Source organism: Phoca vitulina, unplaced genomic scaffold, assembly GCF_004348235.1.
Source record: "Phoca vitulina isolate PV1807 unplaced genomic scaffold, GSC_HSeal_1.0 scaffold10, whole genome shotgun sequence".
Taxonomy (NCBI): Eukaryota; Metazoa; Chordata; class Mammalia; order Carnivora; family Phocidae; genus Phoca; species Phoca vitulina.
Window position 1 is genome coordinate 1,107,318 of NW_022589713.1, and position 23,455 is coordinate 1,130,772.

General features: G+C 32.4%; 1 protein-coding gene across 1 annotated transcript in view; it reads right to left on the reverse strand.

Moving 5' to 3' along the window:
- RSRC1 (arginine and serine rich coiled-coil 1) overlaps positions 1 to 23,455 on the reverse strand; it is a 406,135-nt gene that overhangs the window by 143,482 nt on the left and 239,198 nt on the right. Inside the window, exon 6 of the mRNA XM_032408362.1 lies at positions 20,814 to 20,865. Coding sequence (XP_032264253.1) covers positions 20,814 to 20,865 — 52 coding nt within the window. The remainder of the gene's footprint in view (positions 1 to 20,813; positions 20,866 to 23,455) is intronic.

The following is a 23,455-nucleotide window of genomic DNA, read 5'->3' on the forward strand; positions in this document are numbered from 1 at the left end:
AAATATAAGCTTTTTTTTTTTTTTTTAAATCGAAGGACTACAGAAAAGAAGAAAATAAAGGTGCACTATCACTACCATTATTCTCCTCCTTGTCACAGTTCGGTAGGTATTTTCCCAGGGTTTTTTTCTATGCATTTTACACACACAGACACATACAAGTGCATTATGAAAAATATATACACATCAACATCTTATACTTCTGTTTCTGCATGGTGCTTTTTTCCCTCAGTGATTTCACAGATATCTTTCCTTGTTAGTCAATACATAGCATTTTGCTTGATCTTCATGTCTTCTGGAGTATTGCCAAACTTTCTTCATCCTTTCATTGATGACTTACAGCATTGTTATGAATATCAAAACATCAAGTGAAGTTTAGGATATAAAACAGCAATGTCCTTAAGAAATCACATATAGAGATATTGCTAGTCAGTAAACACACAGTCTAATAGTTTTTGAGATTCTTTGTCTGCTGTTTATAATTTGTCTGTCTTCCTTGTCAGGAAGTATATGCGTAACTTGAGTACTTACTACTATTATTTCTAATTTACCCTAGTTAAACTGATTAAAGTTTAAAAACTAGGTATCCATGAGAGACTATGGACTCTGAGAAACAAACTGAGGGTTCTAGAGGGGAGGGGTGTGTGGGGATGGGTTAGCCTGGTGATGGGTATTAAAGAGGTGTATGACAAAAACTACAAAATTCTGATAAACATAAAGAACTAAATAAGTGGGGAGATATTCCATGTTTATGACAGGAAGACACAACACTGTCAAGATGTTAGTTCTTCCCAAACAGATTCAAGGCAATCCCAATCAAAATCTCAGCTAGCAAGTTAATTTGTGGATATCAGCAAACTGATTCTAAAGATTATATGGAGAGGCAAAGACCCAGAATAGTCAACACAGTATTGGAAGAAAAGAACGAAGGTGGAGGACTGATGTTACTCAACTTCAAGACTTACCATAAGGCAACAGTAAACAAGACTGTGGTAATTATAAAAGAATAGACAGATCAGTGGAACAGAAAAGAAAGCCTAAAAATAGACCCATATCTACAGTCAATCTTTGACAAAGAAGCAAAGGCAGTACAATAGAGAAAACAATAGTCTTCTCAATAAATGGTGCTGGAACAGAGGGACATCCACGTGCAAAAGAAAAAAAAAATCAATCTAAACATGTGTTATATCCTTCACCAAAATTAACTCAAAAATGGATCACAGACCTAAATATGACACAAAAATGATAAAACTCCTAGACGATAACATAGGGAAAAACCTAGATGATCTTCAGTATGGCAACGGCTTTTTAGATAATACCATCAAGGGCATGATCCATGAAATAAATAGTTGATAAGCTGGACTCCATTTAAGTTAGAAACTTCTGCTCTGTGAAAGACAATATCAAGAAAAAGGGAATACAGACCATATACTAGGAGAAAATGCTTGTAAAAGACATATCTGATAATGAACTATTATCCAAAATATACAAAGAACTCTTAAAATTCAAAAATAAGAAAATAACCTGATTTAAAAATGGCCCAAAGACCTTAACAGACACATCACCAAATAAGATATACAGACGGGAAATAAACATATGGAAAGATGTTCAAATCATATGTGATTAGGAAATTGCAAATTAAGATATAACTACACACATATTAGAATGGCCAAAATCCAGAACACTGACAACATCAAATGCTGATGAGGATGTGGAGCAACAGTAACTCTCGTTCACTGCTGGTGAGAATACAAAATGGTACAGCTACATTGGAAGAGAGTCTGGCAGTTTCTTACAAAACTAAACATACTCTTACTATACAATCCAGCAATCATGCTCCTTGGTATTTATCCAAAGGAGCCGAAAACTTAATGTCTGCAAAAAATGTGTGCATGGATGTTTATAGCAGCTTTATTCATAATTGCCAAAACTTGGAGACAACAAAAATGTACTTCAGGTAGGTGAATGGATAAACTGTGGTATATCCAGACAATGGAATATTATTCAGTGCTAAAAAGAAATGAACTACAAGCCCTGAAAAGACATGGAGGAACCTTAAATGCAACTTAGTAAGTGAAAGAAACCAATCTGAAAAGCTTATATACCCCATGATTCCAACTGTTAGGGCAGTCTTAAAAAGGCAAAACTATGGGGACAATAAAAATATCACTGACTGCCAAGGTTTGGAGGTGAGGGAGAAGGATAAATAGTTTGTGCACATAGGTTTTCAAGGGCAGTGAAAACACTCTGTAATGGTGGATATATGTGATTACATATTTATCCAAACTCACAGAATGCCTAACACCAAGAGTGAACCCGAATGCTGTAATATAAACTCTGGTCTTTTATGATGTAGTTGTGTAGGTTCATCAACTGTAACAAATATACAACTCTGGTTGGGGATGTTGATAATGGGGGGAGGCTATGATGCATGTGCAGGAGAAAGAATTATATGGGAAATCTGTCTGTACCTTCTCCTTAATTTTGCTATGAACCTTAAACTTCTCTAAAGAAATGAAGCCTTATAAAAAATAAAATAAATGTTAAAAAAATTTTAAAGATAAAGAAAAATATCTCATTTTTTTATATGGTTATCTCCATAGATGCTGAAAAGGACTTTGGCAAAATTTAACACCCAATACTAATATAAAAAAAAAAAACAACACAAAAAAAGGGGGGGAATTGATAGATAATTAAAATCAAGCACACATCTAAGTCATAAAGTCAGCATTTTCCTTAATGGAAAAAAAAAAAAAGAAAAGAAGGATTTTCATTAAGATTAAGAGTAAGGCAAATATACCACTACCTTTACTACTATTTAATAGTGTACTAAATTAGAGACATAAAAACTTGAAAAGTATAAATAAAACACCTTTTGTTATAATATGTTACTATAGCTGGAACACACAATCAATGTTAAAATCTCAAACAAAATAATTTAGTAAGGTAGCAATTATTTAAATAAGTATCCCAAAATTAATAACTATCAGATATACACACACTAAATAGATGACATAATATGAAGAAAATCTCATTCATAATAGCATCAAAGGAATAAACGTAACAAAACATGTAAAACCTAAATGAGGAAAACTGTAAATCATTCTTGAAAGCTGCAAAAGTAGACCTGATTTAATGGAAAGACATTCCTCATACTTGGATAGGATATCTCAACATCACCAAGATGTCGGTTCTGTCTAAATTCATTTGTAAATTTAACACCATCCCAATAAAAATGTCAAGAATGGTTTTTATGGAGCTAAACTGATACCAAATTTCAAAGGAAAAAAAGTACAGTATTTTTACACAGAATATATATTACCTTGATCGTCACACAAAATTTACATGAACTATTTGTAAAGCAGAAATAATTTCTGATGTCCTATATGCAGATAAACCTCACTACAAATGAATAATCATGGGTATAGACCATTTTTTAGATGGTGAGGTTTTCTTTGCCTTATGGGGTCCCAAGTCTCTTTCTTGGATAGTGCAGGAGGATATCTACCTTGAGATTATTGATTAGAAAAAAGAGTTCTGGATTGAAGGGCAGCAGCACCTTCACCAGCTGAAAATATACAATGTTGTAATAAATAAGTAAAGAGAATCTATTCTGTATTGTAAACATGCTACAGAGAGTAATTCTCATAATTTTAGATTTTTCAACCTTGTCACTGAATTCTCTATATAATGAGAGAAGAAAATTTTATTAAACCTAAGATATGTAATTTTCAAATAAAATTGACATATCTTGATTTAAACAGAAAAAAGTTCAAGTAAGCCATTATTAACCAACTAACAGATCCAAACTGCTCCCAACCGGAAAACGGGCAGAGGACCTGAATAGACTTTTTTCCAAAGAAGACCTACAAATTACAGAGAGGTACATGGAAAGACGCTTAACATAACTAATCCTCAGGAAAATACAAATCAAACCACAATGAGATATCACCTCACACTTGTTAGAATGCCTATTTTGAAAGACAAGAGATAATTAAGTGTTGGCAAGAATGTGGAGAAAAGGGAACCCTTGTGCACTGTTGGAAGGAATGTAAATTGGTACAACCACTATGGCAAACAGTATGGAGGTTACTCGAAAAACTAAAAATAGAATCACCATATGATCCAGCAATCCCACTTCTGGATATATATCCAAAGGAAATGAAATTAGGATCTCGAAAAGATACATATATTCCCATGTTCGTTACAGCATTATTCACAATAGCCAAGATATGGAAACAACCTAAGTAGCCATCTACAGATGAATGGCTAAAGAAGATGTAGTATATATGTAACGTAATGTGATTCAGCCACAAAGAAAGAAGGAAACCCTGCCATCTGTGACAATATGGATGAACCTAAATGGAATCAGTCAGACAAAGACGAATACTGTATGATGTCACTTATATATGGAACTTAAAAAAAAAACAAAAAAAAAACCCCAAACTCATAGAAACAGAGAGTAAATAGAATGGTGGTTTCCAGGTGCTGGGGAGTGAGGGAAATGTGGAGATATTGGTCAGAGTACAAACTTCCAGTTAAGACAAATAAGTTCTGGGGGGATATATAACATGGTGACTACAGTTAACAATATTGTATTATATACGCAAAAGTTATTAAGAGAGTAGATCTTAAATGTTCTTACCATTCATAAAAAATGGTAACTGTATGAGGTGACAGAAGTATTAACCAACACTACTGTGAATCATTTCATAATATATAACTATCAAATCATGTTGTACACCTTAAACTCACAAGATATTCTATGTCAATTATGTCTCAATAAAGTTGAGGGAAAAAAGACTCAAATGCTTCATTACATTCTCTAACTCCATGAACATATTTAACCTAAAATATTTCACCATTTTCATGACATCTACCTTAAGCATTTCTCGTCTGAACTGGCTATTAAAGATTTCCTATATACAAAGTAAAATTTAATCTCCAGTTTAGAGTGAAATGATACTATGTTAAGGGGAGAAAAAAAATCAATTTCAGAATATACATGCTACTAAGTTTGACAACAATAATTCTAAAATAAGCAACGTATATATTCCCTCACTAAATACAAGCATTACATGTTCTACAGATGCCTGAAATTTTAAAGAAGTTTTTAAGGTGATATTTTCCCAGAATTTTTCAGTAAAATACCCATCATGTTGCCTTTTTAAAAATCTTCAAAATTATATAGATTAGATACACAGCAATATATCTAGAGATAAAAATGTAAACTACCTGGCAACTTGCAGGCTTGGGTCAGAAGAGATTAATAAAACTAACATGGAATATCATGCAAAAAATGCTTTGTAAACTGTGAATAGTTATAGAAGCGCAGAACATTATTAAATCAGCAAAAGTCAATTATAAAATAACACAAATATCTGTGCTATCATTTATAAGAGCATGATAGTTCACATTTTTGAAGTTTATGATAATCAACTTATTAAAAAGTAAAATTAAATTTTAAAAATATAATGTAATTTTGCTTTCTATAAGCTGGAGTGAGTTCAATCCAGTTCTGAATTAGTAATATGTATATTTTAAAAGACCAACTTTTTAGTTTACTAAAAATGAGAAACATTAAATTATTCATTCATACATTTGACCGATAAAAATTTATTGAGCACAATGTATATAAAGTTCTCAGTGCCAGAGGAATAATATATATTGCTACAGTTGCTGGTGGTGCAGGGAAAGAAAAGCCTATTGGACTCCTGGTGGAAGGAGAGCTTAGTAGACTCTGGGTTGAGAAGATGGAGCTGCCAGTTCTGGGAGACAAAGACACCTACAGTTTACAGGACAGAGTACCAGAGACAGAGCTGCACAGAGAACTCAGTGACCTGTGGATGTTCCCCTTTAAAATACTGACTGGCAAACACATTTGAGAAACTACCCGAGCCCGAGAGAAGAACCACCTGATCCCTACTGTTAAAGTAATACTTGATATATGAAATACACTTAATAAAAAATGTTGAATGTTGAGTGAATTCAAATGTCTATGTGCCTTTTCTAAAACTAAATTACACAATAAATTTAAATACCATAAAAATCTCTTGCAAAGTGAGGAGGTAATAGAAAATAAAATTTAAGAAAAGACAGGCTTAGGCAAAATATGTAATGTTCAAACCCATATTATGAAAAATACTTACCTCTTTATGTTTTTAGATATCTTCCTAATAAGTAATTTTAATTCATAGTATATAAAATGTATTTATGAATATTCATAACAAGGTATGTTTATAAATATGATTGCCTTTCTAAATGAATACTATCCAATAAAGTTACCCAACTTTAAAAAGTAGAAATATCCAACAACTGTATCCATATATGCAAAAATTCTTTCATCTAATCAACAATGATTTGCTAAGCCCTACTTACTTTTCAAGGTCTTTGATTAACATTTTCAGAATGCCTTTAGAATGACAATAATAAACAAGTCATCTTTTATTTATTTATTTTTTTCAAGTAGGCTCCACACCCAATGCAGGGCTTGAACTCATGACCCAGAGATCAAGACCTGCGCTGAAATCAAGAGTCAGATGCTTAACCAACTGAGCCACACAGGTGCCCCAAACAAGTCATCTTTTAAAAACAATTCTAAAAATTCCAAGGCCTTATCAACCTTTCAGAACCACTGTGTAAAACTGAGAAATGATGACCATTTCAAGCATTACTTAAGAGATTTATAACAGAAGGAGTTAATTATCTCCTATGGACTAGCTTTGAGCCAAGAAAAAGTACACTTATATGGAGCTTCTACTATCACATGAAGTATTATAAGGGATTTATAGGCTTTAACATATTCCTTTCAAGAGGCACTTTAGGAACAACTATATAGCAAGTGTTTAACAAGTATTAACATTAAATCAAATTCCGTAATTTTAATTCAAAACTAAAAGTCACCTTGTTTTTTAAAAAGATTTATTTAATTTATTTATTTCAGAGAGAGAGAGAGCGTGAGCAGGGGGAGAGGGAGATAAGCAGACTCCTGCTGAGCCAGGAGCCCGACGTGGGGCTCCATCCCAGGATCCTGAAATCATGAGTTGGAGGCTTAACTGAGCCACCCAGGTGCCCCAAAACTAAAAATTATTGTTTATGAGCATATGTAATATATCACTGGCATACTAACAACAAAAAAAAAATTCTGAAAACATTAGACATGTGTATGGTTTTCCATCCAGATAATATCTGATTAAAGTTTGCTTAGATGAACTGAATATATTAAGCATATTATATAGAAGTAGAGAAAGTTAGCCTGAAAGATTCTGCATAGTACAAAGTTCCCATCAAAGTCTGATTAATTCTTTCTATATCAAAATTTGCTATGGGATAAATTGGGTATATTTTACTTGGTTAAAAACTACAGAACTAGATGTGAGGAATGAGTTTTAGTATATACCTTCAATGGTATATAAATGCTCATTTACACAGACTACTAGTGACATTTATTCATCCAACCAACTGTTAATAAATAAAGGCTCCTAACACCAGGGTATTGTGCTACTTTGGGAAATATAAAGTTGATAGACCTTACCTACAGGGGTTTATCACCTAATAGAAGGAATCAGGCATGCAAATGGTTGTAATGAAACATTTATAACTCCTGTGAACACAAGCTACAATACACATAAAATTTTAGAAAATCCAATCCAATAATATATAAAAAGTACACTGCATTCAAATGGTGTTTCTCCCCAAAATGTAAATAGGATTGGTTTAACATTTGAAATTGACCAGTGAAATTCAATGTATCAACCAATGAAAATCAACATACCATCTCAAATGATGCACAAAAAGCATTTGACAAAATTAAACATTTATTCCTGATAAAAACTCAAAGGAAATCAGGAATAGAAGAAGAATTCTTCAATCTGAAAAGGGCATCTATGAAAAGCCTACAGTTAACATCTTGTATAATGGTGAAAGACTGAATGCTAATCTGCCTAAGATCAGGAATAATCAAAGGATATCCACTCTTAACCACTTCTATTCAAAATTGTGTCTGGAGGTTCTAACTAGGGTAATAAGATAATAAGGCAAGAATAAGAAATAAAAGGTCTTCAGATTTAAAAGGAGAAACAAAAACTTCATCATAGACAACATAACTGTCTATGTAGAAAATTCCAAAGAATCTTATAAAAACAAGCAATCTTTAAGTGAGTTTAACAAATGGCAGGATACAAATTCAATACTCAAAAAAGAATTGTATTTCTGTATACTATCAGTATAATCTAAACAAGAAAATCTAATATTTATAATGGCACCCCAAAACATAAAATGCTTAGGAATAAACCTAACAAAATATATATCTATATGCTGAAAACTATAAAACTGGTGAAAGAAATTAAAAAAAAAAAACAGAGACGGACAGCTATCCTATGTTCAAGGATGGAAGAGTCAATTCTCTACAATGCTGATCTGTAAAGTCCTCATAACCCTACTAAAAATCCCAGCTGGGATTTTTGTTTTTGGTAGAAATAAATAAGTGGTTTCTAAAGTTTATATAGAAAGGGAAAAGAACTAGAATAGCCAAAGCATTCTGAAAAAGAAAGGGGGAAGACTCAGTACTGATTTTAAGACTTACTACTATAGAGCCAATGTAATCATGGCAGTATAATACTGGCAAAAGGATAGATAGACACGAAGATCAATGGAACTGAACAGAGAATTGAGAATAGACCTAGTCACATAAGGTCAAATGATATTTTATAAAGTTACAAAGACAATTCGGTGGAAAAAAATGATCTTTTCAATAAATAGTACTAAGACTATTAGATATCCACATGCAAAGAAAAGAACCTTAACCCATACTTCACACCACATACAAAATTTAATTTAAAATGGACCAGATCTAAATATAAAATCTAAACTATGAAAATTCCAGAAGAAAACACAGATACAAATCTTTGTGTTTTCTGCTTGGGCAAGAGATCTGACACTAAAACCATAATACATAAAGGAAAAAACTGATAAATTGGACTTCAACACATCAGGAACTTCTGCTCTACAAAAGATACTGTTAAGAGAACGTAAACATGCCACAAAATGTGAAAAATATTTGCAAATCACGTATCTGATAAAGAACTTTTATCCAAAAAAATATAAAACTCTCAAAATTCAGAAACTGAAGAATAATTCAATTTTTAAAAATGGGAAAAGAGTCTGCAATGGCAAATAAGCACATGAAGAGATGTTCAACAACATTCTTCATGAGGTATATTACTAAAGCCATAGTGAGACACCTTTACACACCCATTGGAATGACCAGAGTAAAACAAAAACTAATAATGCCAAGTACAGACAAGGATGTGGAACAACGCAATTTCTCATACATTGCCTTTGGAATGCAAAATGGTAGAGCCACTTTGGGAAACAGTTTGCAGTTTCTCATAAAGTTAAACATGAAATTATCATACTGTCCAGCAATCCCAGTCCTAAGTATTTCCCAAGTGTAACAAAAACTTATATCCATACAAAATCATTTTAACAATGTTTTAATGGTTTATTCATAATTGTGCAAAATTGGAAATAATCTAAACACCCTTCAATTAATTAACCCACACAATGGAATATTACTCTGTAATAAAAAGGGAATAAATTTTAACCAATATAAGCAACAACATGGGTAAATCTCAAAAGCATTATGCTAGGTCAAAGAAGCCAGACTCAAAAAGCTACATATTACATGATCCCATTTACATGACATATTAAAAAAGTCAAAACTGTAGGGACAAAAAATAGATCAGTGGCTTCCAGGAGCTAGAAGCGGTAGGAGGGATTTGCCATTAAGGGTGTGGGAAAATTCTGAGGGATGATAAAATTGTTCTACATCTTGATTCTAGGTGTTATTACACAATTGTTTATATTTGTCAAAAATCAAAGAACTGAAACTAAAAATAGTGAATTTTACTGTATGTACATTATTAATTTTTTTAAAAAAATCATTGGAAAATAAACAGGCAAGGCATAGACAAGGAGAATATATAAAGTACATATCTGACTTGTATTCAGAATATATAAGTAACTCTCCAAGTCAATAATATAAATAATTCCTTTTAAAAATGGGCAACAGATAGAAGTAGATACTTCACAGAAGTATACAGATGACAAATAACTGCATGAAAAGATGCTCAACTTCATGAGTCATCACAGGAATGTGCACTAAGGTCAAATGAAATACAACACATTGAACAGGATAGCTGAAATTAAACAAGAAAAAACCCAACAACATCAAGTGATGTCAAGGAACAAATGGGACTTTCATACACTGCTCGTGAAAATACAAAATGGGACAGCCATTTCAGAAAACTTCAGCAGTTTCTTATAAAGTCAAAGCTACACTTAACTATATATATAACCAACAAATCCCATTCCCAACTATTTACTCAAGAGATATGAAAATGTTTATATAGACTTGTACTCAAATGTTCATATAATTTTTATTCAGAAAAACCATAAACTAGAAGCAACCTACCTGTCCACCAACTGTTGAATGAATAAATAAACTGATCTAGCTATACAATGAAATACTACTCAGCAATAAAAAGAACTGATGCTCATATAACAATGAGAACAAACCTGAAAGGCACTATACCAAGTCAAAGAGTGCAGACACAAAAGTCTACATACTGTATGGTTCCATTTATACGGCATTCTGAAAATAGCAAAACTATAGCAACATAAAGCAGATTAGTGGTTGCTAAGGTCCGAGATGGGGAGAAAAGAACTGACTTCAAAGGAATATAAGGGGCCTTTCTGGAGTAATGTAAATGGTCTTTATCAAAAATTTTGGTGATACTTAACACAATTGTATACATTTGTCAAAACTCATTGAATTTCATACTAAATATTGGGGAATTTTATCATGTTTAAATTAACCTTTCTGACACTTCTATAGGTTTTCTTCATATCTACAGAACAATTCAAAAATAAAGACAAGCCAAAAAAATATTTTTAATTACCTTAAATCCTACTGCCCAGGGACAATAGCCATTACCCAGGATATTTTTCAATGTAACTTTTCGTTCAATTACAACTTTAACTTTTGGTCAAAACTAAAATAGGATCAGATCTTTCACACTGTTCAGAAGCCTCCATTTTTTTCAGTTCCAAAATATATCACAAATATATTTCTGTTCTAATAAATACACTGTGTACATTAAAAAAGAAAAACAGATCATGCTATAATTCTCTCAGTTGTGAATGAACACCAGAATTCTTACTGCATAATGTCTTTTTGTTACCATTAAATATTTCAACATTTGCAAAACTTGTTTTTATTACCATATAACTTAATTTAATTCTCAGGTCTTAGATTCTCTAAGGAATGTATTTTCTAGTTTTGCTAAATAAAATTCAAAGAAACCTTTTATAAAAATAGAACAAAATCTTAACTCTTACGGACAAGACAAAAAATAACAGTTAACATTAAATAAACATTAATGAAAGAACTTTTTGGAAGAGAGAGGATTATTTGTTGATTTGTTACCATCAACTCTTTGTAAATTTGGGGGAAGACGCTGTACTCACACACAAAAAGGGCTACTCTATTTAAACAGTTTTTTTTTTTATTATTATTATTATGAAAGAAAAAAGAAACCCCAGGGTCTAAAATGTAATGAGTGATCCTATTAGTTCCACCAGACTAAAATCATACAGTCTACGTATGTGGTCTTTTCAGCCACATCTGTCATGAACCATTTTTACATCACAAAATGCAAAATACTGAGCACTGATTTACTAGATGAGACCTGGGAAAGAATACATCATTTGATTTCCTCCCTAAAAGAAAAACTGGCTCATAAGAAGATAGGTGACAGTTCTTTGCAGAGCATACTCAAAACTTACACATTTCAGAATCAAATCATAATAATCTGGGCAACAAAGAGAAAACCATAATGAAATAGAGGATGAAATAAAATGAAAAACAAAAATCTCAATCATGACTTTCTTAAAATTCAAATATTTTGCTTGGCTAGGAAACATGCATTATTTATTAAAAATTATACTATGTGTAAATGTATAAAAGTGCTCACCACATAGTAGATGCTCAATAAATGGCACTCTTATTAATTTTAAGTACTTCATGAAACACATTTTTATTAAGCATTTTATATACTGATCCGATATTCCTCCTTTCAAAAGCTTTCAGCTACACTAAAATGGCATTTTTACTTACTATAAAATGTACTGTATAGAAGAGTTTTGAATTATTTCTTTGACTTATCTGAAATCTGCATTAATCACTTTTTGGTAAATTTCTTTACATAGTGTTATTTTACCCTTATAAAAAAAAAAAAAAATCCAAAAACCAGACCTATAATTTCCCTTATAGGAAAAGGTTAGCTATCATCCCAAATTTTTTAATGGCTTAAATTAAGAAATATTAAAGGGTGATTAATAAAAAAGCTCATTATATAATTCTGCTTTAGATAAATTATTTACAATGATTCTAAAACCACTGAAAAAACCCCAGCACACTTGATATATAAACAAACATCCAAATCTTATACACTTGTCAGTCTTTCAATAATGAAGTCTGGGGAAAAATAAATTCACAGACACCCAAGTGAATTGGCAACTGTAAGTGACAGAAGCCCTTCTAAATCCTCTGTTTACACTGAGGATTAGTGGACTAGATTTTGAGTTGCAAACTGAACAGTCCATGGTCAAGGGAACCTGCTCCCTGTCAGCCCGCAGGGCATAAGGACAAAGCATGGTCCTGGTAGGAAGTGACCCATAAACGTATTCCTACCCAGGATTTATACAAAGCCAGTCTGCCTCACAGAAACTCCATATGACCATTAACCGGCCTGCATGGCCTGCCAGGAGGCCTAATTACAGGTCTACAGAGCCCAATAACAAAAGCTGAAGGGCTTTAGCCTAGGGATGATCTGCTTTATACTGACTTGAGAGAGTCCATATAGAGGACCCCAAAGAAAGAGGTTTAGCTTTAAAATTCTCCCCAGAGATCCAGCATTGTACTCGAGTCTAGAAAGCCCACATGCAACATACTTCAGCTAGGCTTAAACATACCACCCTCTCAAAATTAACATTCAACTACTGTCTGCTTAACATCTGCTCAAACATGGCAAGTTGCTGTGATATTGTTAAGACTCTAGCTGATAGCTTTCTTCTTACTAAATATTATTAAGGATAAATAATAGTCATTCAAATATAAATGTGTAACTGATGCTAAACAAGTAACATACTTTTTAAATGCAATTTACTTCATGATTCTCTTTAGGAAGCACTACTTTATCTTTTTGAATTAACACAGAGCCAAAAACCATGTTCATTACTGGAAATTGGAAGTTAAATTAACATTATCAATTTGATTTCACATAAAAGCTATTAAATTTTAGGTACAATTCCTAAAATTTGCAGAAACCATGTTTGATGAAAAAAAGGTTTAACCAATGCTCAAGTCAATTAAACTAATTAAAGTTTTATTCATTTGTTTCTTTTAAAAAGCACTATTCTTAATTCTTGATAACTTCTTCTGTTTATGTATGCTGGTAGGAGGGGAATGTTTTGCTCAATGTCTCTTCCTTAATTACCTCATCACTATGGTGATGCCATAAAAAACTATTCCTACTCGCTAATAATTATAGAACACTTGGTTACATGTTAGGTGCTGTTCTAAACACTTTATTACATTAAATTATTTAGTTCTCATAAAAACTCTAAAGGTACCTATTTTCCCATTTCATAAATGAAAAAACTGAAGTTCAGCAGGCTTTAACATCTCTCTCCCATGGTTTTATGAGTAAATAATGGAGCTGGGAATGGCACCCAGGCCATCTGACTTGAGAATTTAACCACCATACTATATTGTCTTTGGTATCAATTGCTAACATTTACTGAATACTTACTATGTACCAGGTACTGTTCTAAGTGTTTTACAAATGTTAACTCATTTAAACTCTGTAACAACCAACCCATTAGTTATGTACTATTAATATCTCAATTTTATAGTTGAAGAAACTAAAAGAGACTACTTACAAAGTTAGCTAGGGAGGCTGAGTATGAATCTAGACTGCCAACCTACTATCAAGAAGAAGCCTACACGGGGAAAAAAGAAGTCTGAAACTACTTATTTTATGAAATGGAAATTAACTTTTCAATCACTTGCTCAGTTTTTTAGGTCTGCCCCACATGAAAGCTTTTCTCACAATAATCAGCCTATTTCTTGGAGCCACAGATCAGTGATCAGAAACCTATAGAGCAAAATCTCTGTTGGCTTTAAATCAGGGTAGCAGAATGGTTTTCTATGCTCCCCGGAAACAGTTCAACATTATTGTGGCAATCTCCTTTGTAATTCTCAGAATCACAAATATTTACAGTTAGAATGGACTTTAGAAAAGTACTGAGACTTCTAAGATCGCATGGCTATGAAGAGAAAGGGTTAGGAATAGGTTTCCAGGTACTTAATGGGTAACTGAGAGAATAAAATCTAAATTTAACATGCAGCAGAAGAACTGGGATGGAATGAGGCACTTACGGCTTATTCCTAAGCAGAGCTCCTTGCCTGGACATAGTGTGAACATGTGTGTAACTCATCTGTGTTTCACAGTACTTAACCAGCTTCTATCTCAGCAAGGGTAACTGAAATGTTAAGTCCCTAGTGAGGCTGAAGATCAAAACATTGTTGATCATAAAATGTTACCAGGATTTTTCAAAATTATCAGAAATTTTGCTATTATGAACACTCTAATAGTTAAGGAAAAAAACATTTTTTTTCTGGCTCAAACTTTAATAATTTTTTATTATCAATCAGAAAAACTCATTTCAGAATCAAAGGCTTGCTTGAGGATAGAAATTATTTTATTGTAAGGTAACTATAGCACTATACCTAACAAAACAAAGTATGTATTTGGTAATATTTTCTATCATCCTTCTTTCTGCCCAACATAACTCAGGGATTTAAACTATGGATAGAAATAGCTCAGGAGTCAGAAATCATGGGATTTGGGTCCTGGTTCTGCCACTTACTAGCTATGTGGCCTTTTACAAACCACTTATGCTTTCAGGATATTTGTAAAATGGAGTTAATTAGCTACCCATGCTGTGATGTGAGTCAAATGATAAAAGATTTATGAATGTACTTTAAAAACTACAAAGCAAAACAAAAAGGTTGTAGACATTATTTAGAAAATGAAATATTACACAAAAATTTTATGATAAAGGTTATTTACCATTCATGCACTAAAGGAAATTTCTATTTTTTCTTATAACATTAGAAACAGAATTTTAAAGGTTGCATGTGTCAATAATTCTATTAAAAGTAAAATATTAAAAAGATTTTAGAGAAAAATGTGTTTTAAAACCATGTTGTAAGAAGGGTCATCTCTTCATACTGATGAAAAATATTTACATTTTAGAAAAATCTCTCCTCTAAATTCTTCTTCAAACCTATGCATACATATGGCATAAGATTATACTGTGTTTTTGCACAAAACCCCAATGTTTGGACTTCTGCTAACATGTCATACAAACAACAGTGAAAGCAAAAGTGATGGAGACAAGTCTTTTAAGTAAACTTACTATCTTCCTTCTTCCTCCTGTGTGATATTCATGTTTCATTATCTTTTCTGTTATGCACTACCTTAAAGTTTAAGATTAAAAAGTCAGATTATTGACCAATATCTTCTACTTTAGAAGCCAGAGAATTTTTTTGTGTATCCATTTTAAATGAATCAGTGGTTAAAATGAGCATACCACCATTTAAAAGGTTTAATTTTCAGTTATGTCCAGATTGTTTCTTCACAATGACTTGTTCAGCAAAGATTAATACCTGGATTCTTATTTGGCATAGTACCACTCTCTATAGATACTGTTAAAACTCCTGGGAAAGACTTAGAAGTTTTAGCTCTGGTTCCTGGCCATCATGTTTATTATTTCATTGGGAAAATAAGTTCAACACTCATGAAATAATTAAATATTAGTATCAGCTATATGTGAGTAAATATCAGCATAAATGGTATGTGCAGGAAAGGACAGAAAGAATTCAAAAAAGAAGAGAAAAGATTATGTGCTGGAATGGTCACGAAAGTCATGTGGAAATATTATTTGAGATTTGTTTTGAAGTGTTTAGAGGTGGGAAGAGGAAGGAAGAAGTCATTTCTAGAAGAGAGAAAATCATGAGCAAAGATCCATAGGTAGAAAAGAACAAGTAACTCAAAGAATAATGAGAAGAAGCTCAGAAATGAATTCTAATAAATGCAGAAGAATGAGTAACTCAAAGAATAATGAGAAGTTCAGAAATGAATTCTAATAAATATAGAAAAATCTGTGGATCCACCTACCGAACATTGGAACCTTAAGCATAGAAGTGCAAAATTAATTTTGTAAGAAACTGAGGGCCAGTGACTAATTTTGAGCCAAAATAGTAGCATGACCAAATGGTGGCTGAAAAAGAACCATCTAGCAGTGGTAATCACAAAAAGCAATATGGAAATAAACATTTTCTGGAGTCTACCATTCACCAGGCTCTGGGGTAGACATTTCACATATTATACTTATCTTCACAAAAATCCTATAAAGTAGTTATAATCTTGCCCCTTTTCAAATGAGTAAATTATGGTACAGAGAAGTTCCCAAAGCTAAATACTTTCAAATAGGTAATTTAAATGTGTGACATGGTTTAGCTGAAATAGTAGGGGACTATCCTCCTACATTGCTGATGAAAATGTAATATCGCTCAGACACTGGAAAAGTTTGGTGAATTACCAAATGACCCCACAATTACACTTCTAGGTATATACCACCCAAAATTACAAAATAGGTACCAAAACAAGTACATGTATATGCATGTTGATAGCAACATTTACTCACAACAGTCAGAAGGTGGAAGTAACCCAAATTTCCATCAATATATGAATGGATAAATAAATGGTGTACATACAGACAATGGAATATTATTCAGCCATAAAAAGAAATAAAATACTGATACATGCTGCAATGTGGCTGTACCTCCAAAACATTATGCTAAGTACAGAAGCCAGACACACAAGGTCACACATTGTATGATTCCATTATATATATCCAGAATAGATAAATCCACAGAAACAGAGGGCAGATTGGTGGTTGCAGGGGGTCCAGGGAGTGAAGATAAACTGCTTCATAGGTAAGAGGTTTTACTTTGGAGTGATGGAAATGTTTTGGAACTAGAGAGAGGTGATAGTTATACAGCACTGTGAATGTATTTAATGCCACTGGTTTGTTCACTTTAAACAGTAACGATTGATTTTATATTATGTGAATTTCACCTCAACAAATTACTTTTTAAAAAATAGAGAACTATAGTAAACTAGAAAATATATACCTTTGTCATGTTCCATTTTTTTAAAATACCTCTGTTTTGGCTAACCAATAAACATCAAGGTCACAAAGAGTAAGTAGTGTAAGTAGGCTTAGAACCCGTCCACTTTTCACTACCATCTCCAGAGAAGAGAACTGAAGCAAGAGACCAATTAGGAAGTCACAGATTAACCTTTGGGTGAAATGATTGGCATCTAGACTAAGGAGATGGCAGTGGGAAAGATAATAAAGGGCTAAATATAAAAAACACTTCAAAATAAGATCATTTATTCTAGGTGAATCATTGCCTCTTAAGAAGTCAAAGATAAAAATTTCAAAGTTTTGCATCTTAATAAATGGGAGAATGGTAAAAGCATTTTTAAAACGGAAAGGAAAAGAAAGCATGGCACAAAGCGTTAATAGGATTTACTCAATATCATAGGGTAAGCCATTAGCTGAGGTTACAACTTAAAGATTCTGTCTTACAAATTTATACAATTCTGCAACCTTCTGTGTCCTGTTGCCATTTGAAAACAACAGAAAAGCAATCTTAGATATAACCTTAACTTCACATCACCTTTGAGTTAAAAGTTAAACAAGAGACATGAATTTTGGTTTCAATTGTAATTTAGTAATGAACATGAAAAAAGATGCTATCTAAATCTGAAGATTTAGCATAACAAAGTATAAATATGTAAATTTAATGTATAAAAATATGATCATAACAAATACAATAAAATCTATGACTTCAAATTCATGTTTGGTATAATATGCATGATACCCTACAGTTACATTTTGCTTAATGTTATTTCACTCATACACGTCTTTCAAAATCATACCACTAATAATTGTTGCCAAATGTTCTAAATATATTTTAATTCCAAACCAATAACATCATTAACATTCACTCATAAATCAATAACAATGCAATGGTTACATATAAAACTTTCTTCTGGGACCTGAAGTTAGAATAAAGGACTAAGTAGCTTCAGGATTTCTTTATATAGAAACCCTATCTACCAGATTATAGTAACTATAAAGCTGAAATAAATCCTGTCTCAAGAATCTTAACATACAGCCTTAAGTCTTTCCTTGTACTCAATTTTAAGGCCCCAAAGTCAAGGATGTTTTCCCTGAGAACCCAAGTAAACTTCCTCCAATGTGACAAAATGGGTGCTACCAGACCTTCCTATACAGGTACCTCAATCATAGGAGTAGGCTAGACTTTAATAGCAAGACTTCCAGACTAAGCTCAAGTTCATCTTATTCCCCCTTCCTTTATTTGTTTTTAATAATACCATGAACACCTTGTATTCTTCACTGAAAGAGATCTAGAACTTTGAGAATAAATTCTGTATTTGCTTATATCCTACTCCCCTATCCATCCACCTACTTCTCTCCAAGTCCACACGTTCTCATTACACTTGATCTTAGCCAAAAGGCCGAGAAGCGATCCACACGTTCTCATTAAAAGCAGTACTGGATGTTTTCCAAAGGGGTGTAATATGTTATGTCATATTATAAAGCAATATATTCATGGAATTGGCATCAAAAGTGAAGTCTTGGTAAAAATGTTTAATCAGTGGAAATGTAAAGTAGCACAGTCCTTTTGCAAAACAATTTAGCAAAAATGCATAAAAAGTCACTCTAAATGTTAATACCCTCTAACCTCATAAATTCATTTCTATAGTAATCAATTCCAAGAAAATAATGTAAAATATAAAAAACATAATTTGTAACAGGATATATATCACAGTGTAACTGATAAGAGGGAAATGCTGGGGACAACATGTTAAATAAAGAAGAAAATTATTAAGTAAATAATGCTACATGTAGCTAAGGTCTGTCCTTTGCTTATCCAGCTAATGTAAGTTTTCTAATTTGTAAAATTGTCATAATAATTTGAATGCATCTCAAATTCACAGAACCTAGCTCTTTATCCATAACAGAATTTAGAAAGTTAAATTAAAATATGAGGGGTGACAGCTGGGACCAATATAAGCAAGTTATATACTATGAGGTTTGGAGTGTCAGATCTGTTTTATAATATGCTTCAAAATCATATTAAAAGATAAAGATAACTGTATAAAACTATGAAATGAAATTCTTTATAGTTATAATAATGGAAACAAATATTTTCCGAACTAAGCACCATAAAAATTTTCTTTAAGAGTTTGTCCATACTCAAATTATGAACTGGAAATAATTTTTCAAAGCAAAATGCTACTAAAGAATCAATGTACTTTATGTAAATGATAGAGAATCATATTAACTAGTTTATCTTATGGTATATTTGAGTCAAAATATGAAAAACCTGATAGCAAGCAAAACTGTAATACTATGTAGAAATTGTAATTTCTACATAATTAAAGATAAAATGAGTAATAGTAATACATAAAATATAATGACTTCTAAAGAAATATGGAGTGGTATAGAGACTCACAGTCAAAATATTTATCAATTTTTATCCCTTTATTTTCTGTTAGTGTTTATGAAGCTAGTATATCATTTACACTGGTGCTCCCAATCTTTAAACTGTGGACACTCTTGGTAGGAGTTAATCCAAGAAATCCTTGAATCAATATGCACATATGTATTTTCCCAACCAATGAAACTAAAAATACAACTACTATCATCTGGTAGTCCGAAATTACTTTTGATGTTGAAATAGAATTCTCACTTTCCAATTGGAAATTATGGACTCTTTACAGATCTTTAAAAAGTAAATAATTTTAAGAAATATGTACTACTTTGGCATTATTATTCTAACCCTCCCTCATGCTTAACCTTAACAACTTATTTAAATAAGTTACATACATTTTGAAGAGCACATTGAGATTCAAAGTAAAATATCAGTACTTAGAAAAGATAACATTGATCTTTCACGTTTTTTGAAAAGGTAAAATATTTAATGTCTACATAAATCTGGGCATTATATGTAAAATCAAAGTCACTGCATTACTGTATCATTGAAAAACAAAACATACGGTATTTTAAGGTTAGATGGTACCCAGAACAGTCCAATGAGTTAGTCCAATGCAATTGGAGAAATTACTATATTATATATTACATTTACCTTGTTTCCTTTAGAACAATGAAAACGTGATTTAAACTCACACTTTATACAAAAGTTAAGCCAAAATAGATCATATATGGTCTTAAATGCAAAAGTATAAAACTTTTAGAAGAAAATATAGGAGGAGATTTTTATGATGTGATGTGGGGTTAGGTAAAGAATTCTTAAATATACCACCAAAAGCAAAGTCAATAAATTGGACTTTATCAAAACTGAAACTAAAATTGAAGCCAATTTTATAAATAAAAAGGTAAAGAATGACTTTTTAGCATTATACTGTAGCAATAAATATTTCCTATAAAATATGGCCATACATATAACCTAAATTTCATAAATTTGTGAAGCTATATGAAAATAGGTGTTTTTTTTTCTTTGACCCACCTGTAAGCATGTTAAGATTTATTTAGTACTTTTTCATTTAAATAAATTATGCACTTACCAGCAGCTTCAAGAACCAGCTGTAGTCTGGCTTTGGCCTGTTCAGCTGGTGGCTAAAAATCAACCATAAAAGACATTTACAGGTCAGTTTTAATAAAGAGAGCTTTAAATTAATGTATTATTATGCAAATATCAGAAAATTTAGAGGACTTTATCTTATCAAGCTTAATATCCATTCACATCTTAACAAAATTCCATCACAGCAGCTCTACTAATCTACTCTCACCACAGTAATCAAATCACACTTTTCATTAATATGATGCAAGAATGAATTTCTTTCATTTTTTTACTGGAAAAGGTTTTGTTTACTATCCAACATCAATCAGCAATAGCCTAAATCAGCACCTAAATCAGTACCAATCAGCAATAGCTTAAAAACTGCAATTTAATAATGAGGCAAAACCCACATTGTTAATATATTTAACAACGTATTATCAAGTTCTGTTGTTTTTTTTGCATTTGGAACGGTGTAAAATGATCTATTAGAATTTAAGTGGCAATTTGACATCCAATACTTCAGGCAAGTCGTACCCTAAAACCAAGTATTTTCTGCTTTCCTAACTATTTGCAAGGGGCAGCTGTGATGAAGATAGGACACAATGTGAGTTACGTGCTTTCAATTCCTACTAACAGTCCTAAAATTGTTTTCTCAAAGAACCTTGATTCAATACACTTGATAATGTTGAAATTAAACTACTTTCCTACCAGTGACCTTATTCTGAGATTTTTGGATAATGTGTTGATGGTATCCAAGCCATAAGCCACAACAATGGATTGTATCAAAGTTACGGATTTTTATGAAAGATTTGTTAAAAACTCTTTTTAACACTTAAGACTGTACTTCACTATACATTTATAAAGATGTCAGCAAGTGACTAAATAGCCTCATGTTTCAATATGATACCATCATTTGAGAATTAACATTTTATAAGATATATTTTAATATTTCTCTGTGAAAAAATGGTTTGAATGAAAGAATTAAATAACTGGATATAGAAAGAAGATGTACAAGAAAGGTTTAAGAATTTGAGTGGTGCTTCTGAATAAACTGTAAGAAACAGGATGGAAGAGTAGTAGTTAAGACAGGAAGAAAGACAGGGAGAGTCTTTCCTATCCTAGAACAAGGGTTAACAAACCATGGCCCTAGACTGGTGACCTGGTTTTGTAAACACGTTTTATTGGAACAGCCATTCCCATTTGTTTACGTACTGTCTGTGGGTGCTTTGTGCTCAGTCCAACCACAGCAGAGTCAATTTTTTGTGGCAGGAAACTTCTGGCCAGCAAAGCCTAAAATATTTACTATCTGGACCTTTCAGGAAACATTTGCAGATCTTGCCATAGAAGACAGAGAAACTCAGAAGAATTTGAAACAGTGGTGTGAGGAGAGGAGATGTGCACTTTCTAGCGATACACTTGAGGATGAACTGAAAGAAATGTGACTGGAGATGAGGAGCTCAGTCAGAAAGCAATTAAAGAATTCCAGGTAAGAGATGATGAGGGCCTTAGGTGGAGCAGTGGTGGTAAGGTTGGACAGGAAGAACTAGATTTCAGAAATAATTACTTTATAACATGAAAGAACTGACTGACAGAAGGAGGAGTTGACAAACTTAGTACTTTACATTAGGTTTATAGAGAAAATGTACACAAGCGCTTTATAAAGTTACAAAGTACTGAAAATATGTAACCTCAAGTTAAGATATCACAGCAAAATATCAATAGAAGACTGACATCTACTGAATACAACCTCTCTAAGAGTTATAAACTAAACTGCCTACGGGGGCCAAGCAGTAATATAAACATTTATGATGATAAAAGGCAAATGACACTTGGCCTCAGTATCAGGGAGCACAGTGAGGGTGCAGAACAGTGAGCACGTGGCCTAGGTCAAGGGAGCAGCTGAGACTCGGCACCAACTCACCGTTGTCATACAGAAATGCAAACTCAGGGTTACGACATTTCTTGATTTTTCATGAGACTTTAAGTTTCCATAAAGACCAATACTGCTTGGGACAAACAGTACTTCTAAGAGCCAGGTTCAATCCCCAAACAGACAATTTGTGACCTCTGCCAATTACTTAACACACACAGTAGAAACATGATACTTTGTGCAATATTACATCACTAGAATGGCATGAAGGAAATGATATTCTGACTAGCAGGTCCCAAACAAGCTAAGAATTATGAAGCATACATTTCAGAGTGTCTTAGGAAGTCCTTTGATAGAAAAATGTTAAGACACTTTACTGGTTAAGATATTTCATGGCAAAGTTTCATGCATTTCATTAGGAAGATTATTTTAACAATTAAATATTTAAGACATAGAAAAATACGCAGGATGATGAGTATCCACATCCAAAAAACAACAACAAAACCCCCCCAAAACCCAAACAGTATTGTTAAAGTCTCCTACCCTACAAAATCCCCCTCCGTGGCAGCTCCTACCCTCCTCCATTTATAACCACTGTCTTGAAAATATGGTAATTCCCATTCCTAAAGAAAGATGATTGGTGTTTCTGATAAAAACACCTGTTAAGACATATTTATATGTTCATTAATTTCTCTAACAATCTATAATATAGGATTCATATTCAAAGATAAAGAAAACCAGAGCAGTTTAGTAACTTGCCTCTACTAGTAAATGAC